This window comes from Somniosus microcephalus, chromosome 27 (assembly GCF_052327205.1).
Source record: "Somniosus microcephalus isolate GS21.2 chromosome 27, FLI_Smic_1.0, whole genome shotgun sequence".
In the NCBI taxonomy this organism is placed as follows: domain Eukaryota; kingdom Metazoa; phylum Chordata; class Chondrichthyes; order Squaliformes; family Somniosidae; genus Somniosus; species Somniosus microcephalus.
Window position 1 is genome coordinate 23,190,070 of NC_141013.1, and position 18,753 is coordinate 23,208,822.

At 41.7% G+C, this 18,753-nt stretch overlaps 1 protein-coding gene across 1 annotated transcript in view; it reads left to right on the forward strand.

Moving 5' to 3' along the window:
• cep152 (centrosomal protein 152) overlaps positions 1–18,753 on the forward strand; it is a 73,443-nt gene that overhangs the window by 49,621 nt on the left and 5,069 nt on the right. Inside the window, exons 19-25 of the mRNA XM_085968692.1 lie at positions 2,338–2,631; positions 6,298–6,429; positions 8,048–8,695; positions 11,312–11,492; positions 12,953–13,132; positions 15,060–15,159; positions 17,706–17,809. Coding sequence (XP_085824818.1) covers positions 2,338–2,631; positions 6,298–6,429; positions 8,048–8,695; positions 11,312–11,492; positions 12,953–13,132; positions 15,060–15,159; positions 17,706–17,809 — 1,639 coding nt within the window. The remainder of the gene's footprint in view (positions 1–2,337; positions 2,632–6,297; positions 6,430–8,047; positions 8,696–11,311; positions 11,493–12,952; positions 13,133–15,059; positions 15,160–17,705; positions 17,810–18,753) is intronic.

An 18,753-nucleotide genomic window follows, 5' to 3' on the forward strand; every position in this document is an offset into this window, starting at 1 on the left:
CTGATCCACTCCCGTCCCAGAAGTGGTGGACCTCCCTCAGGTAGTACATATATGTCCATTCCTTGGTGTTCTTTGCCCTTGTGTACCACCTTGACTTTTATCTTTCCGATGGGGTATACTTTTTGCCCCGTGTATGTCTGCAATACTATCTCCGTCTCCCGTAGGGGAATATGTGTGAATAACTTTTTGTAATCTTGCTTATTCATGACCGTCAACGCCGATCCGGTGTCCAATTCCATCTTCACTTGGCCTCCTGCTATCTGAAGTGTGACCCAGATAGTTTGTCGGTCAGCTTCCTTACTCACATTGTGAATTCTCAGACTACCCAGTTCCTTGCTGTTGGAGTCTGAATCCGAATTCTGTTCATCCGAACTCTTCTCAGCCACCTTATGTACCTTTCTGCACTTTTCCTGCGGTGACTTTTTGTTGCTGGTCTTCTTTCCTGACCAGCATACTTTAGCTATGTGACCAAGCTTGCCACATTTTCTACATTCCTGGTTTTTAAACCAGCATTGGTTCTGATCGTGTGTTGTCTTTCCACAACGATAACATTTCGTTGTACCCAAAGCCATTTGATCTACGCTGAGTACCGCTGCCTTCAGCTGCATTTCCGCAGTGCCTCTCGCTGCGGCTTCGTGCGATGCTGCAATAGTGACAGCCTTATCAAGTGTAAGATCATTCTCTTCAAGCAGCCGCTTTTGTGTTCCTTCTTTCGACAATCCACACACGAATTTGTCTCTCAGTGCCTCTGTCAGACTTTCCCCAAACTGACAGTATTTCGCTAGCTTACGCAGTTCAATTAAATACTCCGCGTTGCTTTCCTCTTTCAGTTGCGTTTTCGCATAAAATTTAAATCGTTCCGTTAACATCAGCGGTGTGGGGTTCAAATGATTTTTCAGAACAGCAACAATTTTAGCGAAGGTCTGATCCGCCGGTTTAGCTGGTGATAGAAGATGCTTCAATAGCCCGTATGTCTTCGCACCCATTGAGTTTAGTAAGGTTAGTGCTTTATCTTCATCTGATATTTTATTTGCCTTACAATATATCTCTATGCGTTCTACATACGTGGCCCAATCTTCAACATCGGGATCGAAATCGTTGATGTTACCACGCTTAGGCATCCTCGCAACCTTCTTGAGAAACAAAAAGAAATTTTTCTTTTTTTTTCCAAAATGGCGGTTTCCCGCGCTTGTCTTCTTCCCCCGCCTATGAAAATGGCGGCTTCCCGCGTTTGCTTTTCTCCCCCGCTGGCTGTACTGGCGATTGCCGTATTGCTGCGTTCGCCCTCCCCAGCGGTTTTCAAATCGTGCCTCCCAGCCCCTCTTGCAGTCCGGTCCTTTCCCCCGGCTGCGGCTGAGTTCTCCGCGGTTTTTTTTAAATTTATTTTCTCCCGCGCCTTACGCTGACCCGGTCGCTGCGCCTCGCGGCCTCGGTAGCTGCCCGGCCTTTTTCACCGATCGCGGTCGAGCTCTCTCACGACGCTGTTGCGTCTCCCAGCCCGCTTGCAGCCCGGTCTCTCACACCGGCTGCGTTTGCTTTCACCGCGGCTTCCGTGCCTTACGCTGCCCCAGTCTCAGCGCCTCTGGCCCCGACTTCTGTCCGGCTCTTTTCCCCGGCCGTGGTCGAGTTCTCCGCCCTTATATCCTCCGTTTTTCCCTCCCCTACTTCACGCCAACGTGGCTGACTTGCTGCTCGTCGCTGATCGGCTTACCCACCACCGTGATAGAAGGGATGATCACTGCCTGTTGCTGATGGAAGGCTTCGTGTCAGAATTCTTCCTTTGCTCTGCAGACCCGAGTCTTTTCTCAGCAGAATGATGAGGGCGGATGCCTCCTCTCGACGCCCGTTAAACTGCCTTGGATGTATCTCTGCCGCAGGGTAAGATCGTACTCGTCGCCACTGTTAAGTCTGTGTGTTATAATGAGAATTACTACACAGACCACAAGAGTAACTTTTAACAGGTCTTTACTAGTCGAAGGTCAGGGCGGAACTGCCCAATAAATCATTACACAGCACTTATATACCGGTGTGGTCACCACCGGTATTACAGTATACAGCAGCCAAGATAAAGTAGTGCAACCCTTAAAATAGTTCTCTTAAAGGTGGAACGGTTACATACACTACAATCATGATCCACATGCTTCTGCCAACATAGGTTATAGGGTTATTATTCCCAGGGCTAATGATTGCTGAAAATCTATTTGATGCATGAAGACTAGTCTAATTGGTAAATTTTCTTTACTACGAGAGTAAATAACCTATCTACCATTCGATGCAGGGTTGAGGCGTTTTAATTTGAAGCATTTTCATTGCTTGTTCCAATTTATTTTTTGTTAGGTTAAAGACCAAGCAATACATGCAATTAAGACAGAATGGCAGCTTCGTCTCCATAAGACTGTGGAAGCTATCGAGCAAAAGACTTCATCATCTAAGAGAGAGCAAATTTGTCAAACTGAGCAGTCCTCTGGCGGAGAAGTTTATACGTGCCAAGAATTAGAAAGTCGGCTTGCTTCTCTAAAAATGACACTGGAGCACCAAGCTAAGGAGCAAAAAATCATGGCAGTTGGAGAGGCTTTAAAACAACTTGAACTAGAACTGCAGAAAAAGCATGAAGATAGTGTGGCCAAACTGGTAAGATATGGAACAATGATACCAATAGAGAATGTGAAAAACAATGACTAGTAGTGCTTTGCAACGGTCAATATTTACATAATACAAGTTAGTGGAAGACTTGAAGCACTTGTTTTCATATAATGCCTCATCATCTCTGAGACATCCCAAAGTGTTTCACATCAAACTAATTACTTTGAAGTGAAGTAACTTCTTATACAGGCAAATATGGCAGCCAGTTTTGTTCAGCGCAACATCCCATAAACAGCAATTGGATGAGTGACGAGTTATTCTGTTTTTGGTAGTGTTAGATTGAGGGATGAATTTTGGCCAGGGCACTGAACACTCTGCCCTTTTTCCCGTAGTGGCATGGGATCTTTAACATCAGCCTGATATCTTTCTGACTCGGGCAAGATGCTACTTACTACGCCAAGCTGGTCCTCTTTTTAGTACTTTAATAGAATATTAATGAATGTTGCTTCTGAGCCACCATATTGCCCCACCGGAATAACGTGATGATTGCAAATGATAGTGTTGCTTTCTAGCAATCTCACAGTATTTACAAAACCATTTTCTAATAATCTCATTGGCTGGCTTATTATTCTATGTTTGACAAAGCTCTGGGCCATTGCCAGTAAAGGCAGGTGAAGATTTGGCAGTTTTAAGTTTATACCATAATGGTTCATTGGTCCTGGATAACTGGGCTAAATTTTAATTGGGGTGGAGGGGGGTGCTCCGAGGTGGGTGGGAAACCGGGGCCTGATTTGCATGCGAGACCTCTGTTTCCCACCCGCAGCCAGCCAGGTTGAGAGGCGCACAGAAGAGGGAGGGCAGGGATCAGGTGGGGGTCGGCCTCTGGAGGATCTGGGTTGTGGGGGTGGGAGGGAAGATCGGGGCTGGAGGTTTGGCGGGTGAGGGAGAGAAGATTGGGCCCGGCCTTGGGATTATCCGGGGAGGTGGGGGGTGGGGGGGGAAGGAAATGGGATCGGAGGCCTCGTGGGGGCTGGGTTAAGCGGTGACCCTGGATCCAGGAGGTAGGTGTAAAGCCACTTACCTCCTGGATGCTTCGCCTTGCTGTAACTGCCAGGTTTTACGAGGCATGTAAAACCCAACCCACTACAGTTAAACACAAAATGGAGGTTAAAGAAGAGGCTTCCAGCCTCATCATTATAATAATTAAATTGACACCCCACCTCCCGGCAGCTGGTTGGCTGCCTGCCCCCCCATTCTGCCTCCGGTAAAATCGGAAGTGGGCAGGTTGGAGGCGGGTTCAGGTTGGGATTCTGATTTTTAACACTTTAACTACCTGATGTGCCTCAATTATTCCGAGACTCGAAGTTAGCAGAACAAAAGTAAGGCTTTTATTAACTCAGAACATAACACGTAAAATAGAGAGATGTCTTCCTTCAGGAGGCTGATGCCCGACTGAACTTAGATTACAAAGGAGCCAGGTATGGGCGGAGCCCTGCACACAACCAGTTCCAGCACATTCCAATACATAATGCATGAGGACTGGGGGAAGGGAAAAGACACAGAAAGCAGGCAGTTACAAGACACAGAAAACAGGCAGTGATGAATGGAATATATTTCATCACACTACCCACATGACCCCAGCTCCTAACCCACCCATTTTGTTTTAGGTTAAAATTCCCCCCAATGTGACTGTTTTGTAATAACTGTTGCTCATCGATTTTGAAGGCTCTGATTGTTCCATTTCAACATTTTTAACTGAAAAATCTGTCACTGGTCCATGGTATCACTACTTATTAGTCCCTCGAGTAATGTCTTTTCTATAATGAGGAATGTCAGCACAATGGCAGTGATGACAGAATTTTGACTTTTCTTGGGCACAAAAGTTTCTTCAAAAATAAATAGAATATAAACTTGAGGATTCAGCATTTTCTCCCCATTTATTTTAAAATTAGTAGTGATGCATAGTACAGGTAGGTGTAGAATGGAATATCAGGATCTATCTGTCTACCTATTTAAAATAAGTCTTGCATCTAGCAAGTTGGCCACACCTGATGGTGTCACAGATGCAAAGTGTATGTCACAAATGCACCTGATTGGCTCAAATGTCATATTCCTAAACCAGCAACAAATCGCAAAAAATAAGTGTAAAACAAAGACTGTAATTCCCTGCAGGTTTCTGCTGACCTTGCGAGCAGCTGCCAATCCAGGGAAACTTCACTGAGCAGCAGCAGTTTACTTCTAATTGACATCAAGATGCTCAGATATCCCCCTTAGCCTCTGTACTGAGTGACTCCTCATCCTCATTGATTTCAATCCTCCTTGATTTCAATCTCCATCTCCGCTCCCCTCGCCTTCTCTTCTAAATTCACTGCCCTCCTATCCTCCCTAAAGATCTCCCTCCATATAAACACTCTCCTGCCCACATTCACGACCAGCCCTTCAACCTTGCCATCTCCCACGGCCTCTCTATTCCTACGGTCCCATTACCGACTAGGCCATCTGTGACCTCTTCCTTGTATCCCTCACCACCCACATCCTGCACCCCCTTCCAACCCCGTCCATCCTTAGAAAATTCCCTCCCCCAAGTCATTTACAACTACACTTTAAAACTCTCATCTGCCTAGCTTTGGCCTTCCATTCACCACAATACTATTGCAGCTGTCAATTTTCTCAACCACTCTATCGCTTCCACCTTTTTGATGCCCTTGTCCCCAGGAAAACTTTTTACATTCTTCCCATCCCAATTATTTCCCCCCAGCACGGCTCCAATCTTCACTCCCTCACGTCCAAGGGGTGCAGACTTGAGAGTATCTGGCACACAACATCACCGGATCTGGCTGGACCACATCAAGCTCTTTCGGGCCTCGCTCTCTTCTGCCAAAACCACCCAGTATTCTAGGATCGTCCTGAAGATCAAAGATAAACCCCAGCTTATTTTCTCCGCAACCAGCCATCTCCTTAAACCACGCCTCCAACAACAAATGCAAGGAGCTCATGGACTTCTTTATCACTAGGATTGAGATCATCCATTCAGCTGTCTCTGCTGCTTCTACCCTCTTCCTACCCAAGCCTGCCCTAGCCCCAAACCCACATATATCTCTCTCTATTTTTTCTCCTATTTCTGCTTATGCCCTCTCCAAGCTAATCTTACCCATGAGACCCATCTACTGCTCCCTTGGTCTTAAAGATATAGGTGGAGTAATAACTGCTTCACCTTAGGAATTGAACATCACAACTGTGCTCCACACCCCAGACTACCTCTGAGCAACACCACAGAAGATCAGCTAGTGCATATAAAAGTGTGATTTCTATTGTGATATAATTTGCTCTTGCTCCTTCATTTACATTGGTTAAAGGAAGCCGTCCTGTCTTCCTCTGGATTCATACCAGCACAGTGGTAAAGCACTTCAAGAAAGCAGGAGGGAATGCACTCCATGGTCCTTTTGTGGAGATGCTTCAGACATTGAAAGCAGGATTCTAGTGGAAAAGGCTTCTATGATGGGTCAGCCTTGCTTAATTATGAAGAACAATGATTCGAGTGTTGAGCAGTGACTCTTGTACCTTTTTCTAAATTTGCAACTATATTATTTTGTAGATACTTTAATTTGGTTTGAAGAAAAAATAAAGATTACCTTTTAGGTTGCTTTTAACAGTAATCTTTTAAGAAAAAGAATTGAACGTATTGTGATGAAGTAACTTGCCTTGGTCTTTCAGGTTGAAATAGCGTTAACAAAAGCACGTGGTCGTTGGTTGGAAGAATTGACTAGCCTGCCTGAATACAGAGCCAATTTACAAATTGAGGAAAAGAAATGGGAGAGAAAGCATAAACAAGATGTGGCAAAGCAGGTAAAATGTTGTTGGGGCAGCCATTTTGTGTAAAACATTCGACTGTCCGTGTCTAGTTATAACTGCATTGTTTTCAATTCTAGAGCACTAAAAATAATACTGAAACTAAGGTGCAGTTTTTAATCTTTTGAGTGCTTATTTTGTGCAGATGCGATGATTTTTCTTTTATGCAACATCTGCAAAAAGTGATTTTTCTTATCCTGGGTCGTATACATTTCCATTTAGAGAAGCATCTACAATAGTACCAACACATATTGAATCACGTTATTTAAAGGCTGTATACAACTGCCAGATGGTGTTTTTTATGGATCAAAGACAGCTACTTTGCTATGTAGTGCCTTCCATCTTCAGTAAGGGCAGGTGTTCAGTGCTTTTTTTGTCAGTAATGAATGCATTCTTCTAAAGCTAGTTCACTTTAGTAGACTATTTGTGAATTGCCATTACTTGGTACTGAGTGACCCCCTGACATGACATAAGAGCAGTCGTTCTGCGTCTGTCAGCTTGGCACAGTTGGTACACACTTGCCCCTGGCTCGGTAGATTGTAGTTTTGGATCTTTTATACTTTTGAGTTCATATGCTGACACTCCAGTGCAGTGCTGTGGGACTGTGCCAGAAGTGCCATCCTTTAGGTGAGGTTTTAACCCAAATTCCTTCTGCTTGTTCTGGTGGCTCAGTTGGCACTATTAAATGCAGAGAATTCCCTTGGTGTCCTGGCCAACATTCCTCCCTCACCAATACTGCCGAGAAGAGATTAATAAGTCATTCACCTTATTGTGAGATATTGTTGGCACACAAAATGGCTGCCTTGTTTGCCTGCGTAACAAGAGTGAATTTCAAAAGAAATTAATTGTATAAAATACTTTGAGATGTTTTGATGTAATGAGGTAGTAGTTAATTGCAAAATATTATGTAAACTACATTCAAATATATACCATTGTCATATGTTGATTTGCTTGTCTAGTCAACTATACTGTCATTTGGTGAGCAGATCTCTACCAAGATGAGAGAAGCTCAGGAGCAGAAAATATGGAATGTTGGAACTTCATTAAAACAACTTGAAATAGAAGTGGGGGAGAAACATATTTGACGATATTCAGCTTCTACTGTTAATCACCCAACGTAATTTTAAAGGCTGCAATGTGAAGTCCCAATCATTTGTATGGTTACTAAACCTTATGTCTAAATGTTTTTCCAAATCCAGAGCAATAGCTGCGGTAGTACTTGGGGAATTTGAAGAGACGTGCCAAACCTAGAGTGGCACATTCATCCCTTCAGTAATATGCATTCTACTAAATATGCCGTGTACACAGCAAATTTGTTAATTGGTGTTTATGAAGTCAGTAGAACCTTAATTAGTTCATTGATTTGTAGGGTCTGTGAAATAATGCCTTGGAACTTTAAAATGTATTTTCTAATGGAAAATGCTTTCCAGCAACAGTTTAGCCTTAGAATTATGTTTTTTAATGTGAGGGAGGGTGGTGGGGGAGAGCGAGCATCTTTGCTTTGAAACATCCCATTGCTGTATTAATTACTTTAATGGGATCAAATTGGTCCAAGAAAGTATTGATTTATCTTTAAAATGGATTTGTTAATTTGATCAGTACTTGCTATTTACAGATAGCACCAGTACTCAAAGCAAATGAGGAAAAATGGAAGAAATATGCTTTGAAAGAAACTGAGAAGGCTGGGTCCAGTGTCAAAACTGTAGAACTGCAGGAAAAAATACTTGCTCTTGAACGTGAATTAGAACTTCAGCAAGAAGAAGCAGCAGCAGTCGCTAAAGCTGAATTGGCAAAAGTTCGAGCTCAATGGAATAAAGAAAAACAAGAAGAGATCAATAGAATTCATGAACTAAATGAAAAGGATTATCGCGCCTTCTTAGATGAGCATAGAAATAAACTCAATGAAGTTCTTAAAGCGGCCAAAGAGGATTTTACACGGCAGAAAAATGAGCTGCTTGCACGAAAGGAGGCAGAATTAAACCTGCGTCTCCTGGAGAAGCAAAAAGAATGGTCAGCTCACCAAGAAGAACAGATTAATCGTGCAAGACAGCAGTATGAATCTGAGCTTGTTGCTGAGATTGAACATTTTCTGAGTGAAATCGCAAAACACTTTGTTGTAAAGTCTGAGACTGCATGTTTCAGAATAGAGGAATATTCTAACCCCGACAAACCCACACATGCACAGGTCAATAAAGTGAAGGACCGTCTCCAGAAGGTTTGTACGAAAATGGTTGAAGAGATCCTCGAGACCATCCAGAAAGAGGTAATGGAAAGTAACTTTATGGTGACAATTCAAAAAATGTTGTGGCACCTTACATGAGCATTGTTAAAGCATTACCAGTACTTGCATTATCTGTATCTTTGTGTCAGCCGTGGCTCAGTGGGCAGCACCCTCACCTCTTGAGTGAGTAGGTTGTGGGTTCAAGTCCCACTCCAGAGACTGGAGCACAACAATCTAGGCTGACACTCCAGTACAGTACTGAAGGAGTGCTGCACTGTCGAAGGTCTTTCGGATGCGATGTTCAATTGAGGCCCCGTCTGTTCTCTCGGGTGGACGTAAAAGATCCCATGGCACTATTGCAAAGAGGAGGAGGAGAGTTATCCCTGGTGTCCTGGCCAATATTTATCCCTCAATCAACATCACTTAAAAACAGATTATCTGGTCATTATCACATTGCTGTTTGTGGGAGCTTGCTGTGCGCAAATTGGCTGCTGCGTTTCCTACATTACAACAGCACTTCAAAAGTACTTCATTGGCTGTAAAGCGCTTTGGGACGTCTGGTGGTCATGAAAGGCGCTATATAAATGCAAGTCTTTTTCTTTCTCTCCAGTCTTTTTGCTGCAGTTGTACCCCCTGGTGCGGCTGGCTTTTTAATGAGAACTTGGATGTTATGGGTCTTGATTTAAGTTCCAGTGTCCATTCTTATTTAGAAAACCTTATTGACATGTCCTGTGTAGATAGCATTGTGGTCAGTAAATACCTGTACATATTTGGAGCAGAATCTGTCTTTAGTTTGTCATGTAGGTTGGTCTATTTATTGTATGTACTTCTTCAAAATCTCTTTTTTTTCTCTTTCTCTTAACTTTAATGTTAACTTGTTGGAATGTTCCAGGAAGAATCCCCGCAAATAGCCTTATTCTGGATTATTCATGTGGGAAATATGCCCTTCTTAGCTAATTTAGAATGCAAAAAATTAGAAGCTTAGGGTACCGTGCTGGGCTCCTGGTCATAGGTACCATGTTTGAGGCTAGGCACAGAGACGTACAATTTTGTTAATTAACTTCTGGTCCCAGCTCTCCTAGCTGTCCGTTTCTCTAACTGGAAACCAGCTGCAAAGCCTAGTTATTTAACTAGCAGCTTTAAATGTTCAACCAGCAAGCAATATTGCTTGGCAAGTTACCTTGGGTTATATTTTTCACAGTCATACTAAGCAGTTGACTAAATCAGTAGTTGGTATTGTACATTTTTTTTAAAATACACACACTTGCACTCGGCAGAGATACTAAGAATGCAGTACAGGAAACTTTGTGATATCCGGCACCGACGGGACCGGCGTGTTGCCGATCGATCAAAACTGCCGGACATACAAAGTTAATGTTGAAGCATACGGAGGTTTTCATCTCCGTATCTGACAACAAACACTGTTGCTTAGCAACAGCTTCTAAAGAGTCGGCTGCAGCTGCAAGCGTCTCTAGCTGAAGCTGTTGCTATAGCTACAGACCTTGCAGTGGCTGACTGGGGGGAAAAAAAAGAACGAGATCTTAAAAAAAACTTACAGAAAACGGCTCCTGATTTTTGCCGTTAGATCGAGTATTCCGGACATACAACCTCCGGATAAACCAAAGTTTCCTGTAATACTATAAAGTATCTGTTAGAGCAGTAGCTGCTTAAAACAACTAGGGGTTATGTTATATTACTGGCTTTGCTTCACACTCTGACCAGGAAAACTAGAGCTCTGTCCCTGCATGACTGCTCACTGCCATCAGAATGCCCATTGAGCTTTAATATTAACGAAGACCCAATCGCCCAGTCGGCTCTTTGCTCACGTTAAAAAGAATAACCGTTAAGTTTAAAAGTTTTTGAACTTCTGGGTGGCTCAGTGTTAAAGGCAATGTTTAACTAGGTTGTGCAGGTTAGAAAATCCTCAATTATCAATCCTCTATTAGCTGAATTCAGCCATCATATCTTGAGCACTGCAATAGTCTTTAGCACCCTGGAACTAGTGGAGGGAGATAAAATCATCCAGGATTCCTAATCCTGATCAATACCCAATGACTGTTCTTGAAAAAGTGCATGTGTGCGCACTAGCTAAGGATGGAATTCAGCCCAGTTGTGATACCTAACACACAACTGCATAGGTTCTCAGATAAAGAATAGCCACCGGAATCAGGAACTGGAGGGCGGCTGTGGCAGTGTAGCCCAACGTGAATCTGTGCCTCCGAGGTAACTGGGGTGGCAACAAAAGTAACCGAAAAGAAATTCCAGCTGGCTCACTTTTTAAGCTTTACTTCCCAGTTTGCTGTGGCCTGTGTGAAGCTGAAGTGCTGAGAGATCATCTGCTCGTAGTGGTCTCTTGGCATTGCCTGAACTTCAATCTGGCAGCTTCACATCGATAGAAGCTGCGTAGTGTAATGGAAAACACATATTCATAATTAGGGGATTAGTCATTTTCGTTTGAAGTGGCATTTATGCTCTTGTATACCAAGTGGATTTTGGATGACTTTTATTTTAATGTCCTGCTCTGATTTCTCTATCAGCACGTTCTAATAACAAAGAGGATTCTGTGTGTGTTGCTCATCGTTCTAATTTGAAGTTTGATAAATTATTTTGAGTGACTTGCCTTGTACATTGAGTGCCTAGTTTCTTTTTTTCTTTCAGGAGAATAAATTAGATCTGCAGAATGCATTAAGAGAATCAGAAAGGCGACATGAGGAATATAAATCTGAAAAGGTCGCACAGCTTAGGAAACTTGAATTGTCTGAACTTCAGCTCAAACAAGAACTGGAACATTTACAGCGTAAGCTGAGCAATTTTACACAGCAAAGGGAAACCAAATATGGTATTTTAGTTCTTTCAAAATAAATTCATAAATCAAACTGTTCATAGTGGCAAAATAGAACCTGTCTCTACTTTTCACCAGACAATCTGACTCTGTAACTGTTGCCAGCAGTGATAAGTTCAGGTTGTTAACTTTTCATGAAACTTTTGTCTGACTATTTCCTCATCGTTTTGATGTTCTGCTCAACTTCTTGAGTTTCATTTAAGAAAATTGCACATGGCGATGAATTTTCTTATCTTGATATCGGCTGGCATACAATTCATTCTAACAGTTAATTATAGAGGAATAGCCAGCGACAGGGTTAGAAATTGAGCTTTTTCTGTTCTACCAAGGTTATATCAACTAGCAGTTATTTCAATTTGTTAAATGCTTTATTTGTAAACCATCAAAAATCCATCTCGAATGTTGTCAATTTAATTGGGGAAAAAAATCTATATTTGTACCTCATTATATGTAAATTATCTTGTTTATATTTGCGCCTTTTCAACTTAAATTGTTTGAAATTGAATTTTCTCATTTCATTGAATAAACCCTTTAACAAAGCTGGCCCTTTAAATGTTTTAATTTTTCCTTTTGTTTAGTTGTCTTACACGATGCAACTGCATTAGCTGAAGAGAAAAAAACATTGGTTTATAAAAGAAACAGTACATCTGTTTTTACCAGATTCTTTTTATCCATACAAAGTCATTAATTACACATTTTATTGAATTTACAAGTTAAATTTAACTCTTCAATACGGTTTACACCTCCTGCCATATCCACAGCAGGTGCAAGAAAATAACAGGGCAATGATGGGAATGGGGTTTTATCAGAACCAAACTGATGCCAAACTTTTCAGCCAGCATCCAACTTAAGTAACCCATAAATATTTAAAGTTACAGCTACTTCCCTGGCTAATTGGCTACTATTGCTTTTTAAGAACTGGGGAAAAACACAATTCTGAGATGACCCTCTTTTCACCCAACCACCCACCTGAAAATTTGGCTGGAATTAACAGTAAAATGCAATATTGTTTAATTCTCCAATTGTTCAAAGATACAGCCACATGATATCCGCATCTTTCCCACTGCTCTCCAAGCAAGAGACAATTTGATTTGCATCACATGAGGCAAAGATTTCCCACATCTTATTGCAAATTAAAAGGTCTTATAATCCCCATAATCTTGAGAGTGCCTGAAGAGCAAGAGAAGTTCTCCCATTTCTAATATAAATCTATTACTCCCTTGCCTTGAAAATAAATATTTAGGGCATACGTAAAGAAGCTAAATTACATGAAAATAGCAATTTTAATGCTGTTGCCGTACTTTATTCCTTGTTATGACTTCCAAGTATATACTGGTATAGGAAAAGGATACAAAGTCTTGCAAAGAAAAATATAGAAAAGTACTGTAATTGCAATCCTATAATGTTATAACATTGAAAACTCTCTCTAATATCTCTTTTGAAAATATGTTTTGCAGAACTGGCTTCTGGAAATGAAAACGTAAATCCCAAATACCAACCATGTGAGGAACAATGCAGCCAGGAAGTACAGAAGCTTCAACAGGAAGGTCAGCAGCTGAAGAAAAAGCTAGAGAAAACATCTAGGCAGCTTCAGCTCACTGCTCATGAACACAAAACCAAAGTACAGCATCTTAAAGGTCAGCGGTAGGACAATAATTTAAGTGGGACCAAGGTTGCTGATACTGATCTGATGGAAAGGTGGGAGAAACATGCACCATTGAGCTATCAACTTCTCTTCACCCTGTTTCTACTGCCCTTATTGAGAACCACGTCCTTAATTATTCGTGGCAAGACTGCTGATTATCTACACCAGGAGTTGCTGTTTCACAATTCATTAGTATTTTTCACTGTAATTCTGTGTAATTGTGTTTCCTGTATGCCAGGGGTAGTCGGAGTAAGCTTTTGAAAGTTCAGTTTTTGCATCTAGTCATTTCCCTAAACCTGTTCATTTATTATTGCTGTACCTGAACGTTGGTACATGAAGATCTGCTTTGCTTGGTTCTGATTCCGTTAATACATCTTCAGCCTCCAATCAATGTCAGCTGCTGGTTTCAAAATTGTTTCATGAATGCCAGTGACCAAAGCACACAACTCCTGTTTATACTAATGTATCGTTTACCCTACACTCTGGAATTCTCCAACCCCACCCCCCCCCCCCCCCCCCCAAAAAGAAAACCTCACCACCTCTACCACTCTCCTCCTTTAAGCCACTCCTTAAAACCTACCTCTGACCACTTGTCCTAATATTTCCTTATGTGGCTCGGTGTCAAATTTTGTTTGCTAACGCTCCTGTGAAGCGCCTTGTGACATTTTACTATGTTAAAGGCGCTATATAAATGCAAGTTGTTTTGCCTCAAAATGTGGATTCTTCACAATACCCTGATTGGAAAAAAACAATAGGTGTGCTTATAATTCTTCCCCTCCCCATTAACCAACTTCTTGATGCCCAGGGTGGATCAGTCCATCAAAATTCCATATTAGCAGGACCGCCTGTTCCAACTGACAGGATAGCTGTTGAACAGCCCTTTCTAGAGAACCATTATTTCCATCAATTTAGAGTGGCCACACTGCTAGCATATTGGACAAGTTCATACAAAATCATGACTTCCAAAATCCTGTTGGAATCTATATCCCAGCTATTTTATTGTAACTGCAAATACTACTTGGAGCTATCTGTTGCTGGTATCTCTGCCTATCCTGCCTTTGGAATGGACACCATTTGGAAAATATCCAGGTCCAAGGGAAAGCACTTGGAAAATAAGTTCCCACTTGAGATTTGAATCTTGTGAGCAACTTGATCCGTTGAGCCTATGGATCTGTGTGATCTTGTATTTGTTACTCCACTCGCTCTTATTTTAGTACAACGTTTTACTTGAACTGAAGGCATTCATGATCAATCCACTGTACACTTTTTGGCTTGTTGCTATGGGGACATCTTTAGTTTGTAGGTGTTTTATTGCTGCTACAGTATTCAAGGCCTCTTTGCTGCCTCCTCGTTAAAGAACTAAAGGTGCAGTTGAGAACGAGCCCCTATGTGCAGTGAAGTTGGGGGTGGGTCACCTGGATAAAATGGCCATATACCCGTGCTATCAGTGGTATTTATCCTTGTGGAATGGCAGAAATTCAGAAATGAGGAGTTATATGCCTAATGGTTGGGAATAACATGTTCATGACATCTGGTGCCTTCAGGAAGTTGATCATCGGATCTATCACCTAGGTTTCGGATTTATTTTTCACATCAACAAATTCTCCACTCTTGCATTGTGTAATTCAAAAAATGTCTGAAAGGATGAATTCTGGTCTCTATACTACTCAGCAGAAAATCTGTCGCTACAGAGTAGCTTTATGCAAACAGGGTCTTGTGTAATGTGATTTTTCTGAAGTAAGCTAAATTTTATATGTCCTTATTAAGAAATCTAGTGGACCTTCCACTTTACGAGTTATTAATTTTAATTTATATTATAGAGCCCTTCAGTTCAGAAAAACAAGAAATACTGTGATTTTTCCACCTTGTCTATTAATCAGAAATGATTTTTGAAATTCTTGTATTACAATATTTCACAGAAGAACATGAAAGAGCAGTAAATATTATGCAAAATGAAAAGGGTGATCTTGTAAGAAGACTGAAAGCAGGTGAAGCAACCAGCAGTAAAACAAATTCTTGGTATGTTATCTCTGAATTACAGTGATACACTGCAAAAAGTACTTCATTGGCTGTAAAGTACTTTGGAATGTCTGGTGGTCGTGAAAGGTGCTATATAAATGCAAGTCTTAATTTGAAAACATTGCAGTGTTAATGCTGTGCATGTGATTTAATACTTCACAGGTTTGTTTTATAACAATTCTTCTTCGGCAGTCCCTCAGAACCGAGGATGACTTGCTTCCACACTAAAAATGAGTTCTCAGATGATTGAGTCCAATGCGGGACCTACAGTCTCTGTCACAGGTGGGGCAGATGGTGGTTGAAGGGGTGGGTGGGGTGCTTGGGTTGACGTGCACTCCTTGCGCTGTTTGCGCTTGGCTTCCGCTTGCTCCCGGCGAAGAGACTCGAGGTGTTCGGCGCCTTCCTGGATGCTTATCCTCCACTTTGTGCGGTCTTGGGCCAGGGATTCCCAAGTGTCAGTGGGGATGTTGCACTTTTTCAAGGAAGCTTTTGAGGGTGTACTTGAAGCATTTCCTCTGCCCACCTGGGGCTCTCTTGCCGTGTTAGAGCTCCGACACGGCATGGTCTACAGAGCAGTAGTGATACCCGCCCTCCTGTATGCTTCAGAGACATGGACCATGTACAGCAGGCACCTCAAAGCACTGGAGAGGTACCACCAACACTGCCGCCACAAGATCCTGCAAATCCATTGGCAGGATAGGTGCACCAACGTCGGTGTTCTCGCTCAGGCCAGCATCGAAGCTTTGACCACGCTCGATCAGCTCCGATGGACGAGCCACATCGTCCGCATGCCTGATACGAGACTCCCAAAACAAGCGCTCTATAACTGTTAAGTGCCATTAAAGCTCATTTATCTGTCCACATATACTTAAATTAAGTTTGCGATCCAGTGGATGAATTTCCTGGACACCGTTTCTTTAATGGTTTTCATCGCAAGAGCCACATGTTACATAAGACAGGTCCTGAATCCCCCTTCGGGTGTTTTTCTCTCAGGGAAAAAAATATAAATCCTTATTTATGTATTTTGTGGCTTTTGCTTTTCAGTTTCTTTAACATTTCCTTGTGTTTTTGCCTCCTTGTTCAGGGTGACTTGGCATTGATTTGTTCCAGAACAGAATATTTTGGATTTTTTTTTCTGCAAGTGTTTGGGCTAGATCAGAGTTTTCAGAAATAGAACTACAACATTGTAGCCCTGATTTTCCCCTACATGCTTTCTTTGAGCTCAACTCCCTACTCTAACTGTGGGACTGCAGAATTATACCTAGTATCTACGCTGCCTTCCTAAGAAATGTGTGTGATATTTTTGTGGTTGAGTGTACATCTGTATGTTAGTGAGTGAGTAGGGAACAAGGCATGATATCTGATGGTACTAACACTCCACTATTCCTTCGATGCTCTTGTGCACATTGATGTCTATAGAGTGGCCTTCTCAAGGGGTGTCGAGGGGTTGTAGTTCCTGGACCTTTCCCCAGTTTGGTTCTGTTCCCTTTTTATTATGTGCCATCTTGTCTGGCAAACAGAAAATGAGTCTTGAAATTTTGCAAGTTTAAGGCATACGTACAGTGATGAACATCCTCCCTGTTTACCTCCTGGCAGGGCTGCACAGGATAAAGTTGTATGAATATTTTGGATAGGGCCCCAATACGTGAATGATGGGATATCAAGTAAAACTTTACGGCGTGCATTCTTGGAGCTGCTATTTAGCAGAGAACGCTGTTCTGTAGCCTTAACTTGGTAGTTTTTTCAGGTTTGACATCTTGCAGATTTGGGTACAGGCCCTTTGTGTTATGCAGACAGCATTAAGTCTATCTCCTTTCTTGCACTTCCTGGATCTCTGCATTGTAACATCATGGAAATAAGCAGCATGCCATTTTGTGGTGCAAACCCCTTCCCATCTCCCAGATGAGAATGCAGCTGTTTCAATGGCTGCTCTAACCAGCCTAATATGTGGATGGAAGCTCATGTGGATGGAAGCTCATATATGCATGGAATCTAAATTGTGCATATCGGAGTTTAACAGTCACGTGAGATTACTCTCTGGCAAAATTGCAGTACAATGTTAACCCCCCACCCCTCAATTTGCATACTTACAGTAATCTCCAGGCATATTTCATTCTAGCCAGTTTTTATTTTCTTTTTGATGGTAGTTTGGGTAATCCTATTCCAAGCAATATATTGTGCAATAGGCAGTATTGGATGCAGGCCCTTTGTCTAAATGAGTTTTTTTGTATTCATAACACAATGTCAGGTGTCTGCCTAGACTGTACCTGTGTGGTCAAATCACAGAATTGCTCACTTCCAGCAGAATATGAAAGATGAGTGAATGAGAATCTTTATGTTCAATAGCCTAATTTTAGGCAAGTAAATCTTGCGTATCAGGTTTAGTTAGTTCTAGCAGATGCAATCATCAAGTACAATAAAATAGATCTTCACTTATGGAGAACTTACTAATTATGAACATGATTATAGTTTTAGTGCTTTGCTATTTGATTTAATATCAGTTGTGCATAGAGTTGTCTTTTCAATTTTTTTCCCCTCGATTTCAGTTTACAGGAAAATTGGAGCCCTGAAAATTCATGCAAGTTGATTTCTACAAAAGGATTAGAAGAAATTCGGCATCAGTATTTGAGGGCTGTGGACAAAATTAGAGGTAATTACCGCTAATCTAAATTTGTGTGTGCACATCTTGAATAGAACATAGGAACTACTAGATAAAAGATCATTGTCCATTTAGTTTGCCTTCTACCATCCTGGTAGTCGCATGATACAATGATAATGGAGTTGTTGACTAATCATGGTAATCAAATGGATTGAAATTGATATTACATTTGTCTTGTGTATGATCTTAAATAGCTACTGTGAGTGAGACTTATTGATTCACATTTCCCATAGCTAGTTCAGAGAAACTATTCACTTGAGCATACTCTTCTGTATTGGGCGCAATAGACTGTTCTTTAATTTTGTGTGTATTCTCCTGATGGGTTTGTAATACATTATGACGGTGTAAGTGGGTACCATGCAACAAATTCCAAATGATACCCGTTTAGTCAAGCAACTGTTTCAAAATGCATTTAATTGGAATTCGGAGAAGAGTATGGTCAGATATGTTCACATATATACAATGGTATCAAGTTTGAGTGAGCAGTGAATAGTCAATCAAAATGCTTGCATGTTAAATAAAATTTACCTCCCAATTTTTAGTTTGCTTATCCTTTCCAGCCATTTGTTTGTGGGGGGTTGTAACTATGAAGTTATTTAAAGGACAGCACTTTCTGAAGTGCATTAACAAGTAAATTAGAACTAAATTTTTTCAAAATTCCCTAACCAGATTTGTATGTCAGTTTACCTCCAGGGACTTGAGCACATAAAGCTAGGCTGACACTCCAGTGCAGTGCTGAGGGAGTGCAGCACTGTCGGAGGTGCCGTCTTTCAGATGAGACGTTAAACCGAGGTCCTGACTGCTCCCTCAGATGGACGTAAAAGATCCCATGGCACTATTTCGAAGAAGAGCAGGGGAGTTATCCCCAGCGTCCTGGCCAATATTTATCCCTTAACCAGCATAACAAAAACAGATTAGCTGGTCATTATCACCTT